General features: G+C 39.4%; 1 protein-coding gene across 1 annotated transcript; it reads right to left on the bottom strand.

Annotated features, from left to right (window-relative positions):
- Positions 1 to 796: 796 nt before the first annotated feature.
- Positions 797 to 17,240, bottom strand: ADGRG4 (adhesion G protein-coupled receptor G4). The gene is made up of 17 exons (XM_069867955.1): positions 16,737 to 17,240; positions 15,390 to 15,538; positions 14,433 to 14,565; positions 14,172 to 14,290; positions 12,902 to 13,112; positions 12,565 to 12,730; positions 12,292 to 12,441; positions 11,352 to 11,474; positions 9,584 to 9,629; positions 8,613 to 8,716; positions 7,332 to 7,453; positions 6,264 to 6,532; positions 5,254 to 5,347; positions 3,910 to 4,199; positions 3,609 to 3,710; positions 2,952 to 3,107; positions 797 to 2,303 (listed from the first exon to the last, which is right to left on the bottom strand). Exons 1-17 carry the CDS (start codon positions 16,760 to 16,762, stop codon positions 2,176 to 2,178), a joined length of 2,388 nt encoding a protein of 795 aa, XP_069724056.1. The 5' UTR covers positions 16,763 to 17,240; the 3' UTR covers positions 797 to 2,175.
- Positions 17,241 to 17,513: the final 273 nt, after the last annotated feature.

Raw genomic sequence — 17,513 nt, 5'->3', positions numbered from 1 at the left:
CCATTTCCGGGCAACCTGAGAAGTCTTAAGTATTCCAGCACTTTTCTTGCTACTTGTCCAGCTTTTATGAAAATCTTTGTTGCTCTTAATAATTTAAAAATATTATGAGGGCATTTAACAAAAACTTTGGAAAAATCAAGGCATGTTTCATCTTTTATCAGGAATGTAACATGACAGTTAAGGTCTATGCTATGGAGACATGGCCAGTCTCCTGTTGCTCTCATATTGATTATCTTTAATTGCATTTTTATTTTAAATTACAGCAGTAGAAAATAGACTTGGGAGGACTTTCAACACGTTTTCCAGTCCATCTTTTGCACTAAGGTAAATTCAACTTACTTATACCAATTCTGGCAGATATTCGTCTTATCACCGTGAGGGTTTTTTAAGACCTGCAACGACGGCAATTCCATGTTCCTTAAAATTAGAAATTGATACCTAATGCCTAGTTTAAATCTAGGCCTATTAGCTTCTGTCCTACAGAGTATACGCAGAAAGGATTACTGCACAAAGGAAGATGATGAGGTTCAAAGCAGGGTAGTCAAGGAGACAGGGTCGCTGTCCATCCACGTAGGCTTATCAGTGTCATAGCAGAGACAAACTGATGAAAAAGGGACTCGAGGGAGGACTAAACCTCCAGTTCCTCCTCAGCTTTGTTCCTTCCTCTCCCAGGACCAGCAGCCAGGTTAGAGGTGCAGGAGGAGCCAGGCAAAGCTTTACCCCTCCAGCACTACAGCACAGCATGTCCTGTTTCACATTGCACCACAGGGAGAACTCGTATTCAGCAGGAGATTGTAGAACAAAGAGGTTACTAATGAAAATGAAGAATACAGCAGAAAATGATAGCTCGAGTGTATGACATACTGCACTATATTTTGTATTACGTTTCTTTCCCATTGAAAGCAGTTTCAAGTTAGAAGTAGGTATGAGGTGGAACTTGTTTGCATGTTTTCAATGCTAACATTTCTCCCAAAAAGCCAAGGCACTGAAGGTGATCTGTCTAATTTCAAGTAGGCTGGTTGTAGCTACTGTACATTGGAATATTCATCTTTTCCCACTAATTGCTGTGTGGGAGTTATTCACAGAATGAAAGAACCTTTTGTAGTTGCTATTGTACGTACCAGCTGTAAGACATCGCTATTACATTTTTTACTTCTCTGTCATCAGTTCAGGTTAGCATCTTACTGTATTAGTAATCATCAAAAAATCTTTGCTTGAATGACACAGAGAAAGGCATTCAAAACTCAAGCTAGGTTTCAGTTGAGCAGACAACTTACCAATTCAAACGTTTGCTGAAAGGAAGCCCCTCTTTAGTAGGAGAGGAAAGTTAAATCTCTCTTGTGGTGTTATGAAATGGAGTTTACCTCTTTCTGTATTCACAGGTAAGTTTTACTAAAGGGCAAACTTCTTAATCACCACCTCCAAAGGCAGTAGGATTTTATCTGCTGGTGTTCTAGGTCGTTTTTGTTTTGCAGGAGAGATAATTTGAACCCTATGTCATACAGATGGGTACCCATAATAGGTGGGATTTAATTTTTTCCTTGTTTCCACATGCCCTTTGAAGGTACTGGGCAACATTTTCAAACACTTAAACATGCATTTACGTCTTATTAGAGATCCAAGTCCAAGTCAGCAGTGCCAGCACACCTGAAAATAAAACCTTAAAACTGAAAGGAATATCTTGGAAAGCTGGCTCCAATTTCTGAATGAATAAGTTGATCAAAGTCCATCTCAGAAAAATTAAGGAGAGGTATTGACTGCGGAACTTAGACATCCATGCCCGAAACAGTCAGCCAACAGGCTCAAAAACTTGAAAAACAGTATAGTGGGTATTAGGTTCTGAGGATAAGTATCAGATGAAGAAAGAACAGAGGGATGGCAGGAGGGTGTAAAGATTAAAAAAAGAGGACAAACTATGAGAAGGTCTAAGGATGAGAAAGACAATGTTTCCAGTCTCTGTTGCATGTGAGGGCTAATTGTGGAAACACAAAATCCTTATGTAGTCAGCACCTTCACTCCACTGAAGCTTAGAGTGAAATCATGGGATGTTTTAGCTCTATAATTGAGTTCAGAGTAATAATTGTGCTTTAGAAGTAATTATCTAGATCAATGTTTATTTCTGCATGCCACAAAAGAGAACCAACATTAGACAATCAGAAGAAAATAGATCCATTATCAACGAAAAACTCTTGCTTTCTGCGGAGAGTGCAGCCCTGTCTCCATGGGCAGTATTCTTCGTGAACAAGGATGTTTGGTCTCATCATCTTCTGGAGTAACAGCACTGGGGTTGTAATGAACTTCAGCTATGGAAAAGAATTAGGGAATAATTTCCATGATAAGAATTTTTTTAAATACATCTAGGAAGAAACCTGCATAACACATTGATTTAAATTCTTTGGGGAAATAACATAAATCAGCACATTTCCAGAAACACCTACGAATGTTTGGTGCTGAGGTCAGAATTCCTACAAAGGTGTTCCTTTTTCAGAATATGGGTCTGCAAGAATTCTTCATCTTGGAAGGAAAAACCTCTTGCTGGGATTCTTCTGGGTTAAACAGTCTCACAGCAGGTCCTGTTCAGGTTCCAGTAAGCCTCAGATCTTTGCTCTTTTGGGAATGCACGAGATGATGGACTATAATGTTCCCTAACTGCAATTGGCTCCTGTGAGAATGAAGCCAGCTGGCCCAGGGTAGAATATCTCTCAGGTGCCTAAGAAGGAAGCTGAGCAGAGAGTTCCCTTTTTCTGGTGAACCATACCAGGATCTTAAGGGCTTTCTTACTCTCCTTAGTACAGCAAAACCCATCTGTAACATGGCCACTAACCCCAGATTGGCCTGGTACAGGCAAAGCAGTGAAAGATTTCCCATCCATTTCCATTGTTTGGGATTTGACAGTCACCATATGGAACCTATTACATTCTAGTCTATGCAGCTCATACTGTTTTTCTTACCAGTCCTAAAATCCAGAGGAGTCCTGGAGGGGAAATCTGAACCATTGAAAGTTGAACTTGTTCCATTATAATTTAGATTCCACAAAGCCTGGGATGGTGATTTGTGGCTTGAATTCCTTGGTGTAGAATCAGAAGTTGCACCTGACCCACTCCAGTCTGAAATCAGACAGTGGAAGGCACAGGAATAAAATTCTGTACAAGTGTCACATCTCACACTACTGGAGACTGAGAAGAAAGATCTGTGCTTGCTTCTTGGATTAGGCTGAGCAAACCCAGCTCCTGAGCATAAAAAATAGCTTATAGTATGTCCAATATCCTACATACATTTCTGAATCTCTCCTTTTTGGAGACTGGAAGGCCACCAAAACCATAGCTCATGTAATCTCATACTGAATGGCACATGAGAATAGAATTAGAGACCAAATCTGTTTTGCAAATCTATTTTTTTTCTGCATGGTCTCACCCCATCGTCATATAATATAAACAGTTAATAGAGAAAGATAAAGACCTGTTATGGAACATTTATCCAATGCCATACAGAAAGGCTTGTTGAGAGGAGCCTTGTTTCTTAATGTAGAACAAATGTGACACCAGTAACAGGTGAAGTAGCAGGCAAATACTTATGAGTCAAGCTAAACAAAACTCTTCGATGCTTACCAGAATAATTACTCAGACGAAATCTTCCACAGCAAAAGTGTATTCGGCACTGCTTCACTACTTCTTCCTTCATTAGGCAATGAAACACAAAGATGAAGAGCCCTAAAGAAGTAGGAAGAGAAATTCATAGTTTTCAGGTGAGTTCTCCAGAGCTTTCCTATTAAAGTAGCTAAACACTCTAACACAAAAGCTCCATGAGCACTCCTCTTCCCCCTTGCTTGCTTTACATGACGTTACAAATTTATTTATATTCCACAGCCCTAAAGTACTGTATTTATAGCAATATCCATTAAGAAATTACCTTGCAAGGTGTTAAAAATGCTGAAGAGATACAAGAAGAATATCCTTACTGCTCCCCAGGCAAAAAAGACAAAGCCCCAAGTTAAGCCTAAAAGGAACATCAAGCTGAAAGCACTTTTGAGGTCTTGGAGAAAACCTCTTTTCCAGCACGTTGATCTCTCTCGTGTCCTTGATTTCATGGACTGGATTTGCAGGAGGACAGTGATGAATATGGCTGTATTCATCAAAAATATTAAGAACACATAGGCCACAACAGAGGTGTAAAACACTAAGTTCTCTTGAATCCAGCAGCTGCAAGAAAAGGAAGGATATATTTAATAGGGAGTTTTGCAAGCATGAAATGAATGAAACCTGGTATCCAAAGTAAGTCTCCCATATGGCTCTACAATACCTCATAAGGGGCATTACCTAACCCCCATAACTTTCCCTCAGTGAGGACATTCAATGAATCTCTCCACTTGCCTTTTTATGGATGTTATTAACTTGAGATTTTACTATTTCTGTCACATTCAAATAAACCTAAGAATTGTTTCAAAACTTAATAATGCACACAAAGACACACTGACTTGAGGAAAATGGGTTAAATATGTCTTAATTAGGAGTCAAAATAACAGTATAGAACAGAGGTAGGCACTGGTTAGCTTTTCCTCAGACATCTTAGTGAGTTTTCCTGCCTATTGATAAAGACGGGTAATAGTTTTCCCTCTGAGGCGTCATGGGTGTGTGCTGCCTCTCTGACAGGATAGAATTCAAATATTCCAGGTAATCTTCACCAACAAGTGATCAGGTTGTGGTAAACAGAAAGCAGGTGGAAAAAAAAAGGAGGAAGCATTCTTTGCTATAAAACCCTTTATTTAAAAAAGGATGGAAGAGTGCAGTGTTTTCCCACTGGAAAAGAGAGGAGCTAAAGATGAATTGAATAAAAGAATTTGAAATGAGGAAGAGAGAAGGGTGTGAATTGACATAAAAAAAAAAAAAAGTAGCAAATGTGCAAAATACCAGAGCAATTATTCTGCCTTTAGGTTTTACCAGAAAACTAGAACATGCAGGAGCATATAAAAATTAGTCTTAGTTCATGTCAGGTAAAGAAAGCGATTTTCCAGAAAGTAGATACAGAGTTGACTGGCAGAGGCCCTCCTGGTCCCCAAACCCACCCCACTGATGTGAGAGTTATTCCACGTAGTAGCCATACATCCAAAATGAGTCACTGAACCAGAAACAGTAGAAGGAGAGGGTTAAGATGGGGGAGAAAAGACAAAAGCAAGAAAGAAGTTGTCTTCTCATTATTTCTTGTATTTTTAAGATGCCCTGGTGACCATCAAGAAGCTTAAAGTATTATACTTACAAATTGCTGAACGGATTGTTCTCTGAATGTGATCCATTGCCATAGAAATCTTTGTTTATAATGAGCACGATAGTAATTACAATAGCTGGTATTCCTAATAGGAAAGGGAAGAGAAAAAGAGATATTTAGATTAAAAAGAAAAAATGGAGAGTATGAAGAGATGTCAGATAATCTCTGGTGAATAATTACAGCAGACACATACATCTTAGGTTCAAACTGTACCCCTAAAGCTCCTTCCAAAACGAGTGTAATTAAATGTGTGGCATAGCAGGTTTTTAATCTTATTATTTATGTAAATTACAAATGAGTAGGCATAAAAATATTTGTGTTTGCAAAATGTTTGTGAATGTTCAAACATCTCCAGAAGGGATCCAATCTGGTAAAATAAAACCAACTGATTACTCCAACGAGCATAGTGTCAAAAGATAAGCAGACCACAGCATTTTATGCTAAGATCTGATAGAGACAGACATTTTCCAGCCAGTGTTTTATCAGTCTTCCTTTCCATTCATTTCTCATTTCCCATATTTCTTTCAGTTCTGGCTTTTCTATTGAGAACAGATGCCACAAACATCATCATGGATGGCTGCCCCTGAGAACAATTGTGTGCAACATCAAGTCTCAGGACAGAGATGATGATGCACTGTACACTATTCAAAAGCCTAAAAAAACCCACTTTAAAACAGCATCTAATGGTGACCCAAAAAATACAGGCCAAATTCTGCTCTGAGTCAGTGCCTCTGATAAAACGTTTTCTAACAGCTGAGCCAGCATTTATTTTGGGTCCTTCTTGTTATATTACTCCCAAACAAGTCTCTGATGCTCAGAGCCTGGAGGAAAGGTGAGTCAGCGAAGTCCTCAGGAGAACTATGAATGAAAGTCAAATCCATCTTTACAGCTCAGGAGGTGCACCACATTTCTGCTAGCTCAGTGTCTTAACTTACTTTAGCAAATATGCCCCTAGCTTAGAGAAGTTAACAAACACTGAAGTGGAGAAGAAATCTGCTTACCCCAGCCTGCAATGCAGCATTTTAGGATGTACTTGGGGACATAAACATTGAAAACTTTGACAAGAGCCAAGTACAAGTGGACAGACTCCAGGCACATCCACGTGAAAGCCGCAAGAAGGAAATAGTGAAGGAGCACGGCCACAGAGATACAGAGACCTGGCTGGTTGAACGAGGACAGCCAGGAATTGATGAGGAAGGCCATGTTCAGCATCAGCAGTGCAGCACAAAGATTGAGCAGGATTTTTGAAGGGTTGTCTCTCCTCAGCTTTCTAAAGAGAAGGGGAAAGTCCACAAGGTTATCATTGCGTGAGTTGTGCTGGGTGCATTCACTAATGCAAAGTACCACAAATGTGTCTTTGTCGTATTATCGATTGGCTTCTCGTGGTATGAGTTGTATCTTCTTTAGTGTTTTATAGCATGTCACTAATGTGTTTTTGAAGCACAGCTCTCAGCCTTAAAAAGCAGAGCTTCTACATACATGGAGACCTGCCAGGTTTTTCACACTTGGCTGGGGAGAGACAGACTTAGCAACATTTTTACTACTGCATCAAGCAAGATCGTTATTGCAATATTACTGGATTATCAAAGCATTCACAGTTACCCAAGCAGCTACTGGTATGTGCAGTATAAAAGGAAATCTATCCAAAAGGGAACAACACCAGAAAGAAAAAACGTTTCTCTCTTTTACTGTTGATACCATCCAACGTACAGTCTATATAAACGGAGTATTCCAGATTGCTGATAACATCCGATGTATAGTCTACACACACATATATACATGGAATACCCCATACTTCTGACCTGCTATCTTACCCACATCCATGGATAATTTCATAAAACAACAGAAATGTAGGAATATAGAAGTTGCTGAACAGTTCAGACCAGCACTCGTACTGAAGCATGAGTATTTGAATCCTCTTACTTCACCACAGTCACAGGTTAAAATAAAGCAATATTGACGCTGTCAGCTCTGCATCACAGCATTAAATATTACCAAACATTCTAATCGTTGCTGCAAATTAATTATTGCTAAAATATGAAATGTTATAAGAAAAAGATTGGACTTACTCAAGGGCTAGGTATGTCACCAGTGTTACACCCAAAAAAATGGAAGAAGCACCACATCCTGCATAGCTTATCAGAGTTAATATACGATCGTTTGTGGGATCTATCTCTGTCCGGGACAAGTCCTGTGTTACAAGGTAAAGAATCACTGTTGTTTGCCATAATAGATGAAGAAAATTGCTTTCCACACTTTCACATTCATAAAGAAATCAATTTCTCTTCTGCTTACTGCTGATTCTGGAGGGTTTCCTTTAATATTTTTACATGTTTCTATTGCATAGTCCTCTAGAATATCCAACCTAGTAAAAATACACAGTATTTTAAGCACCCAGTGTTCAGTTGTGAACCATTACTTGAGAAGTCACCAGTTCAACAAGGATTCAAGTATGTTGCCAAAGTTATTCCACTGGGAGCTCTCTTTGTAGAAGAAACTCTGCTTTATTCCAACGGCAGTTGCCACGCTTGGGAACCACACAAACCTACTAAACATCTTAGAGAGTGGGAGGACCCTTCACATCCAGAAAACATCACAGTGCAAAACTCAGGTGGGATGCTGGGCTCTGCTTCTCTACAGCTGCTGCCAGGAGTGACATGAGAGCATTTTGTTGTTCCCTACCACAGTCTGGTGAAACTTTGAACCTCAGGCTAGTAGCCTATGTCTAGTAGCCAGCGTAAAAGTGACTTTGGGCTGTTAAATAACCGTGCTGAGTACAAAAGTGGCAGTGCAGAAGAGGCATGATCCTAAATTCAAACTGAATTCTCAGGCTGCTACAATGGCAATCTCGGTCATCTCTGCACTCTCACTTTCTGATATTCATCTTTTAGAGGCAGTTCTCTCTGTATTAAAATACTGGCTGCCTTTTCTGCCCTATAAATAAGAGACCATAGTTAATACCATCTCCCATATTTATATTAAACTCTCTTTCTGATGGGTTGTTGATAAAACTTCCAGAAAGATGTAATGTCATAAGTCGCCACTGGCAGGCAATAGATTTAATACAGTATTTCCACCGCAGCAAAGAGCACATTAACGTTGATTAAGTTACATTGCAAAGAAGTACAAACCACATCTGTAAAATGAATTTGCCTTGAAGCAAGTGACATTTAGAGAACTTTATACCATAAAAATTATTATAACTTTTTTGTTTGTTATTACTGATTTTGGCAAAATTGCAGATATCCAACAGCTCGTATAGATACGAATCTCCCATTTCTCCCCAAAACTACTGATGACTTTGTTTAGTGCCTTGGGACTTTTTTGGAGATGATTCACAGAGTGCTTACCAGTAGGACTCCAAAATGGGTAAGATGGTTACAAAAACAGATTGTGTAATTCATATCTGTATATTCTATTTCACACCCTGATGTATTCCAACCACCCAGTCCATCTGTGTAATAGAGAAAAAGAGATTTTTAAGCAGAGTTAGTCATGCTCAGTCATTTATAGCTCTGCATCATACAGAATGTGTGAATATGAGCTCAAGTTAGTACAGATTGCAGGGTCATTTAGCAGCACAGAAGTGAGATTTCACACAGGAACACATCTTATATACTGCCTGAGAACATCAAAACTTGGATGAAAGCCTTCGGTGGAAGGAAGAAATATTTAAAGTCAGTTATATGCCTGCACACAGAGAAAGCAGGAAGGTAAGGAAAAGTGCACTGGACTAGATTACACTACAGGGTGTGGAAACACAGAAGGCAAGAAACATTTACAAGGCAGAGGGTTTGTTTAGGCAGAATGTGGCATTGAAAAACTCAGATCTACCCCCATAAGATGAAACTTATGACCCTGTTTATGTGCCATGCAAGACATATTCAGAAGCTAAGCTTCTGACTTAAAATACATACACTCTAACACCAACAATCGCAGAGAAAACTTCTCTCACGTGAGCTGAGATAACTCAACACAGAGTTACCTTTCTTTGTCTGTTGACTGAGCCATATTCAAGACCTGAGCACAGCAAAGCCCCCACTGACTTCCCTGAAGTAACTGTGAGAAGTCATCTGACATTTCATTGCATTTCTGCTTTTTTCTTACACTGTCTTCTTATACATGGAGATGCACCATTATACAATGCTGGATATGTAAGCTCTAGTAGTAACACTGATTACTGTGGCATCAACGTCAATGGAAACCAGCAACACAGACCCAACAGGACAGTGTCAAACTTCAAGCCAGAATGTCAAGGTGCCAAAGGCTCTGTGAGGTCAGTGAGAGAGCCAAATATGGCAGCACTGTAAATAACACTTACTGTTCCTCTGAAAGTCCCAAAAAGCACAGTGCACTGCTGCATTGCCCTAAAAGCAGAGAAAAAAGAGGCTGTGATATTTATTTTTTACATCTGGACACTGCCTGCACTCACAAATGGTTTATCTTGCTTGTAATCAGGGTTTATAATTAAGGCAGTTGCTTGATTTCATTTCCTCTGCACTGCTCTACAAGGAAGCCCGCTCATCGCTGTGATTATTGCATGGTGGTGCCGCAATAGGTCGCTGGAGATGCCGGCAGTTCAGGGGAGCTGGACACTTGGCCATTGAGAATCAGCTGGGATATCAGCCATGTCATCCACGGCACTGAAAACCAGAAGGAAGACCCAGTTTTTGCCTTCCCCTAGGGAAGTCCTAGGAGTCAGTGATTTTCTCAGTCTCACCAGTTATTCTGTATCTTTTGCTGTCTTTTAAGGACAGAAGACAATCAGACAAATTGTCCGGCTTAGACTGATTCCCATGTCTGATCTCATTGGCTTCACGTGGGATCTGAGATGTCATAGTGAATTACTGGTGAAACTCAAAAGTTATGAGTCAGACCTAGAATAACAACCTGAGATTTTATATAATAAAAAAAAAAAACCCTCTATCAATTCTCTACACAAGGAAATCTCTGTTTTAGAATGTCAATGGTTTTTTTCCTCTCTCCCTCTGAAACCAGGCAGGGAAGACACCTTAGAGAAAAGAAAGCTTGCCTGCATATTGCAAACAGCTGAACAGATTTAAGTCGGTTTTCAATGCAATGTTTTCTCTTGGGGACATTCTAGTTTGTTACTTGTAATGCTGCAGCAAACTTTCCCAAGGCACAGATTCATTTTCTTTTATTATTAATAAATTTTAATAAAGCACAGTGTTTACAGGAAGCCACCCTAACAGATAAGCTGATAAGATATTTGATCTGTAGGCTGTCAAATATAAGTAGGCACAGAGCCAAAGATGTAGGTTAGGATGGTATCTCATTAAATATTTAATAAGGATATTTTTAAAAGGTCAAGTTAAAAAATCTGAGAGGTGCCAGATGGCCTGGTGGCACAAAAAGGATGGAAAAGAGATGATATCTAGATGAAATTTCTGGGTATATATTAATTGCTAGAATGGAAAGAGCATATTGCCATAAACACAGTGTTTTCAAGCTCTCATTAACCTGAACTTTAACCAAATTAATCTTCTTGAATAATTTTGTTTTGCCCTGGGTTTGCAACAAATTATTGTGGAGGGTGGACCATAAACATTTGCAACACAAAAATGCAAAGGTGCAAGTTTGACCCACGCCAACTGAAAAAGAATTTAAGGCACGATCTAGTTTTGAAGCATCATTTTTAAACAAAACAAAGCAAATTAATTTTTAAAACATCTATGCAATGTTTTGCTTTTTTTGAAATTTAACTTTTTGGTGACTAAAACAGTTTGTTGAATTTGGAGCAACTGTAAATGATTTCAGTGAAATCCAAAACCTGACAATTTTTTTTAGCAAACTCTTCCTTGAAAAAAATAGTCTAGGTCAAAACAAGGAAATATAGAAAAGGTCCTTTGCTACTAAGCATGGATATAGAGTGGACACATAGGCTTTACTAATGTGTAGGAATTAAACACCGAGATCTGTGTGGTCTGACAGTGTTTAGGTTGATGTATCATGGAGAGGTCAGGCAGCAAAACATTTTGAAGTTTATTTGTCCTCTTGCCAATTTATTGTAAGGGTAAGTGAAATAGGCTCTGCTTCAACAATCCCCTGATGAAATGAACAAATCCTACCGTATTTTGGTCTATATGCTGAAGAGTAATGGTCACAGGCTCATTAAGGTTCTGAATTGATGCATTTTCAATACTGGCACCCACAACATAAGTATTCAATCTCTCCTTCGTTAAACTGTCATCCTGCAGTGGAAAAATACACACATGCCAAAAAGTTCCAAGCTCCATATTTTATAATAAATTGCATTACTTGGAAATGACAATCAGCTAAATACCATGAGATGCCTGATGTAATTTAGCTACTTGTGACTTCATTAGAAAATGCAGTTAGGTGCAAATTCAGGGACAGTCTCGACACCAGCTGAAGCAGTACAGAGTTTCAGTCGCATCAGCTGGATTGAGAAAGCTGTATAATCGTTTCAGTACATCAAAATATCCAGTTGTACATCATTAAGCTCATTAGACAGTAGACACAATTGTGAATGTTGATTCTGTGAGAAAGCATTGCTGAGCACACTGTATGCTCCACTATACCAAGAGAAACGTCTCCCTTTAAATTACAGTCACCCACACCCCCGAGTTAAGAAAATGAGGCAAGTACTAGAACAGTTCTAAATGCTGGATATCAATGTTCCTCTTATTTTAGTGGAGATGTAAATCTTGAAATTATTTTCATGATATTTGACATGTACTACACATGTTCCTTAAGCAAGAGCTTACTTTTAGAGGAAAATCATGGTATGTTCTTCTACTGCAGGAGCGAAGCATTAGAATAATATCTGCTATAGAAAATGAATAAAAAGTCTAAGGTCTGCAGAAACTCTCAGAGCACCACTGCTACAGAGAAGGGTTTGCTGCCTGGATACATTTTCCCTGCACATTTCATAGTACTCCATCAGTCTGATGCAAAACGTGCCCAGAACACAGGATGCTATCAGGATTTTTCTTTTACACGGAACCGATTGCTGCCCTGTTAGCATTTGTTAGGAGTCCTAGTTACCACAAAGAGGGAAGTAGTGCCAAAAAAATTAAACTGGATCTTCGAATGCTTCTCTGGGTCAGTGTGCTCAATCCCAAGGAATTCCTTCAGGGTTGTTGGCAAAAACACTGAGGCCAAGGCCTTTTGGAAAGGGTCTTCTTGAACATTGATCTGCAGGAGAGAGAGAGGGGACGTGCTCAGGGCTGCTTCCTCAGGTCAAATATACAACGGTACAATTAGCAGGAGGATTGTCTGGTTTAGTCCATGGCCCCAGAAGTGATACTCTGCTCTCACCTTGAGATCCACGCCTCTGTCGTAGGTGGTAATGCCAAAGGCCAGTCCTCCAAACATGCTGGGATCTGGACGCGTCACCAACAAAGCCAGGGAACTGGTTATGACCGACGTATTTTTTCCTGTATAAGTCACTTTATAGCCAATCTCCTCAGCTGTCTTCAGGAAACTTCACCAACAGCAACAGCATGGAAAAGAAAAGATACATCTCTTGAAACGCTCTCCTGGCTTCATAATACGCAGTCAGGAGACAATCAGATAAAAATTGTTCTAATTTATCATCACAAACAGCAATCACTAGAGCAGAATGGGCCACTTCTGTGCAAGTTATCTTACTTACCTATTGGTCATTTTTCTAATGTTCTGATCTTCTATTTCTTGCAGCAAAATGTAGTTTAGTATAGACAACACGTTCTCTGCAAGTGTCATGCTTATATCTGCAAGCCTTACAATATCAGAAATTTTAATTGCAATGATTTCTAATTCTTCCATATGCAGCGCTGCATCTGGCAAGAGGTGTAAAATATGCTGTACGACATCTTGTGCATTCTCTGAAAAAAAGAAAGTATAGATAATGTCTGTGGAATAGTGACATGTCTAGCTATAGAGCTACATGTCTCTGTGTAAAAGCAAGAAGTTCATCTGCTTCTCCTCTCCTTCCATATGGCCTTAATGCTTCTGGTCTACTACAAAATTATCACCCACAAATAAGTCAATATGCTCTCATCATGTCAATGAAACTGGCAAAAACTTGAAACTGGATATCTCCAGTTGTACTTTAAAATAAGAAAACAATGTACTTTTCATAAGAATATTATGGTCTGCTTCTGGATTATAATGATGATCTGTAGGTAATATTTGGGTTTAACTTTAGTCACATTTACAAGCGTTTGTGAACTGAAAATTACACAACATCCACCCCTCCCCCCAAATAATGCTTAACTGATATAGAAGCAAAAGCAAGTTTGGAAAGTTGTGATTGCCATTCATCATCTCATCATCCTTCTATGTGTTTTTTTTTTATAGAAGCAGAGTTTTACACCCTGGGAGTCAGGAAGAATGTGTACAACTGTAGATGACTTTCAATGATAATTATTTGATGTCACTGCTGAGCAGGTGAATAAGCTATGGTACTGGTTTTGTTCATCATTGAGACAATTTGCACTGTTTGGTATAGCTTAAAATAAAGATAGAATCAGGTGGTAACAGTCACTTTCTAGCTTACATGAATCACAGCACAAACTTTTCAGTTCCGTACACTGATTTGTGCTTCTTTGTATGAGATCTGCAGAACATGAACTACAAACTACTTTGTTGTGGTAATAGAGACAGTATAGACAGGCAAAACCTGCCACATTATTCACTGGTTATTTACTTTGTTCTAAATCTAAGTGTAGGATTTGAGACAAGGCTTCAAATTGACAGCTAGAGAATTTCGAAGCATCTGCAAAATTCATCTACACTAGAAACTCTTTAAGATGACCAGATGAGTAGGATGCACATTAAACAACCTTATCACTCCAGTTCTTCAGATGTCCAACATAAGCATCATCCGAGTACAGCTATTTTTACTTTGGTTTACTGTGGCACTGAAGCATCTGATGCCTCACCTTCTGTTATCGTGATATCATGGAGGTCTAAAATGTTATCTGGAAGGTCTTCCAGTAAATTACATTCAGTCATGATTGGTTTCTTCCAGAAGGCTTGCTCAAGTTCAATATTGATTGCACTGAAAAATGGAAACAGTGTACATTATTACAAGAAAAAATATGTGACACGGCAGACTACCATCTAGCTCCCCGTCACACAAAGCCTGGTGCTCCCTCCTGTTTCCCATGCAAGAACTGAAATGAGCTAATCTCATCACTCACCAGCTCCTTCGAGCAGACTGCAGAGGGTTTTTCCTGCAGCTGACCTCTGCTTCGGCAGCTGGACTTGTTAGTGGCCAGAAATAATTCCCCTTGCCAGTTGTCTGTGTAAAGCTTTCTGGACAATCCATTAGTGCTGTGGAAGAAACGCATAAAAGCTCTTTAAAAAGATTTAGTAGTCAAAAAGAAGACCCTGCTGACACCCAGGGGGGACCCAGCTGTTCTCAGGGCCTCCTTTCCTGACAGGGCTGAGTTGTAGCATGCAGACTGAAGTATTTTACAGGTTTATTGGCTGCAAGAAATCCTTTTGTTTTAATATTTCACCTGTTCTTCTACAACTCTTTTTCTCTTTTGTTTGACAAGGTCAGTTCTCAGGTAAAGTGCTAGTTTCTCAGCATCACAAACTGTATCTAATGACAGCACATCCTGCAGGCTTCTCTAATCTATCTGAAGGTGCTTTCACACTGCCCCTCATTATCCCATCAATGTCTTTCCTTTGGGCTTGTAGTTTTTATTGTCTGCAGCTAATCTTTTGTATGTCTTTGGTATAAAATGTGGGTTTGAATTTCAGGTACAGTCTGTCAGCTCTTCTCTCGGGTTTGCTTCTGCATTTTAAGGAGAAATGGATATTGTCACCAAACCAACAAAGAGATTATTTGCCCTTTGAGGCTTGATCAATAAGCACTGGCATTAAGCAAATGTCAGCAATGGGTTTGGTTTCAGACCCATCTTGGCACCAGGATTTCAGTTTGAGCTTACCCCTGTTTGTCTAGAACTTAAGGTTTTGATCTTGGTGTCATTGTATGATGTTCTACAGCTTGTGCATCAGACGAGGTCAATGTGGCTACTTGTAGGGATGTTTTCTAGCCCTAAGCTTTCCCCAGAGTTCCAATTAGATTAAACACTTGCAACCAGAATTGCAAAGCATGAGATTTCAATGAGGTTTTAATGAATTATTACCTATAGGCTTGACAGCCGCATCTTCAGGTTTCACATATAAGGACAACGGTCCCTCTTCATAAGTGCCATTCAACAACTCTTTGATCTTGAGACTTAGCATTTCTTGCTTTTCAAGTGATGCAGCTTTTATAATGGCCTTACAAGCATAGCTATAGATATAATATACAAACAAGGCTACCATATTAGTAACATTTTACAATTATAAATGGTCACAAAATTAAGGAGTAATTCAGCAAATAATATTGATTTGGGTAATTTATATGCGTATTTTGTTCATCATAAGCGCAGTCCTATAGTAAGTGTAACCAAATGCCACTTCTGATGTACACTAGTACCTTACAGCTGGAAACGCTTTGTAAAGTACAAATTATTGGGAAAAAGGGTACAAGAATCTATTTATAGTTTCATAGTAAATACCTCATAAGATTTCCTAATCGCATTATCTTGGCAAAGGAACATCTCTGTCACAAGTAACCATTTGTCAATCATGTTTTAAAGTTTGGAGTGAGCCAGTTATACAACAATGAGGTACTTGGGTACCTCTGTGTCGAAACACAGGTGGGAGACTCCAAGGCTTCCTGGAAAACTGACGTTTAATTAAGTGCTTCCAGTGGCTCAGCTGGATTTCAGCTTTTTTCTCCTCAAAACAGCTATTTTTCTGGATAACTACGTTTGCTGACTTTAGGAGGTTTGGACAGACTGTGTCTCAATCTTTGAGTGGCTTCAGACACAGCAGAAGAAAGCAAGAAGCCATCTTTCAGTTGTAGGTGGGTCACCTAAATGGACCTCTTGTTTAACTGAGGGCTAATGAGTGGGATTTCCTTTGGTCTGGGATGTTTCAAGTGCTTCCAGCTCACTCCTGTTTCTACACAGCTGTCCCCGACTCAGCATGGCTTTTGTAAACCACTTGCAACCCCTTGAAGGTGATGGGAACCCAGCTCTCCTTCCACTTCTGGCCTGAGATCAGAAGGTAATTAGGATTTCCTGCAGAAGAGGTGCAGGATTCTTCCTGGCAGCTTTCTTGGGCAATGTCCACTCACTCTTCTGATGCCAGTGAAGGACACTGCTCACAGTCAGTGCAGTACAAACCTCCTGGCTTGCCATGAAAGTATTTCGAAGCTCCCAAAATACAGGGTATGAAAGGGGAACCTTGAATGCTCATATATATTTCCCCAAATCAAGCATTATTGTGGATCTGACTTGACATGTGCTTTTCTGTTTTAGGCAACTAAAGGTTCCACAGTTGCTCTGAAACTAAAACAGCTGAGGTGGGTTATGATTAATCCTCATACTAAAACCAAAATCAGCATGAACTATGGAAGCCCATTTCATAACCATGGGTCTTACCTTTGCGACATCTGCTTTACCTTCATCTTCAGTTTGCATAGAAGGACACAAAAAGTTAGAAGCTGGTTAAAACCAACTGCAAATTAGATTTAAGGAAAGCAAATAGCAGAAATTCAGCATGCTTATTAAAACAGAGCCTATTGCTTTAAATGTTATTCAAAACTTACTCTCTAGAGTAGCCTTTGTCTAGCGGTATTTCTAGAGGTACATCAGGATAAAACAGAGCATCATAGTACGTTGATCCTGCCTCATGGAGAGAGCAGAGCATAGCTACACCTAACGCTGCTCAGTGAGCGTGCTCACCAGAAAGCTATTGCAAAGGAGACTGCTTACAAGTAGTGCTGGGTGCACCCAGCATTCCTCTGTCTGTGCAGAACATAGATATCTATTGAGACACAGTGACTCTCCAACTATTTACATGGGGTACACCTACCAGGCTGAAGGTCAATATTTAATAATTTCAACAATACACGACAATATCTGCATTGAGACCATGCAACATCTATATCCTCTACACAGGGATAAGAAAAAGTAAGTTTTTAAATGAGAAAATAACAGATTACATACATGAACCCTCTTACAGATGCTCCTTTGTGGATAATTACCCCTGCAAATGAAACAGATTAGAATTGTTATTTCATAGTAAGTATTTATATATAACACTCCTTATTCTGCTATCACACAGAAAATATCTTATGACCACAATGAGCCAGACTCTGCCACAGAAGTCATCTTGAATTCAGCAAAGGTGCATGTACATAAATCACAATGAAAAGT

This window comes from Phaenicophaeus curvirostris, chromosome 13, assembly GCF_032191515.1.
Source record: "Phaenicophaeus curvirostris isolate KB17595 chromosome 13, BPBGC_Pcur_1.0, whole genome shotgun sequence".
Classification (NCBI taxonomy): Eukaryota; Metazoa; Chordata; class Aves; order Cuculiformes; family Cuculidae; genus Phaenicophaeus; species Phaenicophaeus curvirostris.
This window is presented reverse-complemented; position numbering and strand designations above follow the sequence as displayed.

Bases quoted from the DNA above. Each gene is read 5' to 3' on its own strand.
- ADGRG4 (XM_069867955.1), bottom strand. From the start codon at position 16,762: ATGAAGGTAAAGCAGATGTCGCAAAG. The intron at 8,717-9,583 runs GTAAGTGTTATT...TCTATTACACAG, and splicing joins TTGGGACTTTCAGAGGAACA to ATGGACTGGGTGGTTGGAAT. The intron at 3,108-3,608 runs GTAAGCATCGAA...GTCTGATTTCAG, and splicing joins TCGTCTGAGTAATTATTCTG to ACTGGAGTGGGTCAGGTGCA.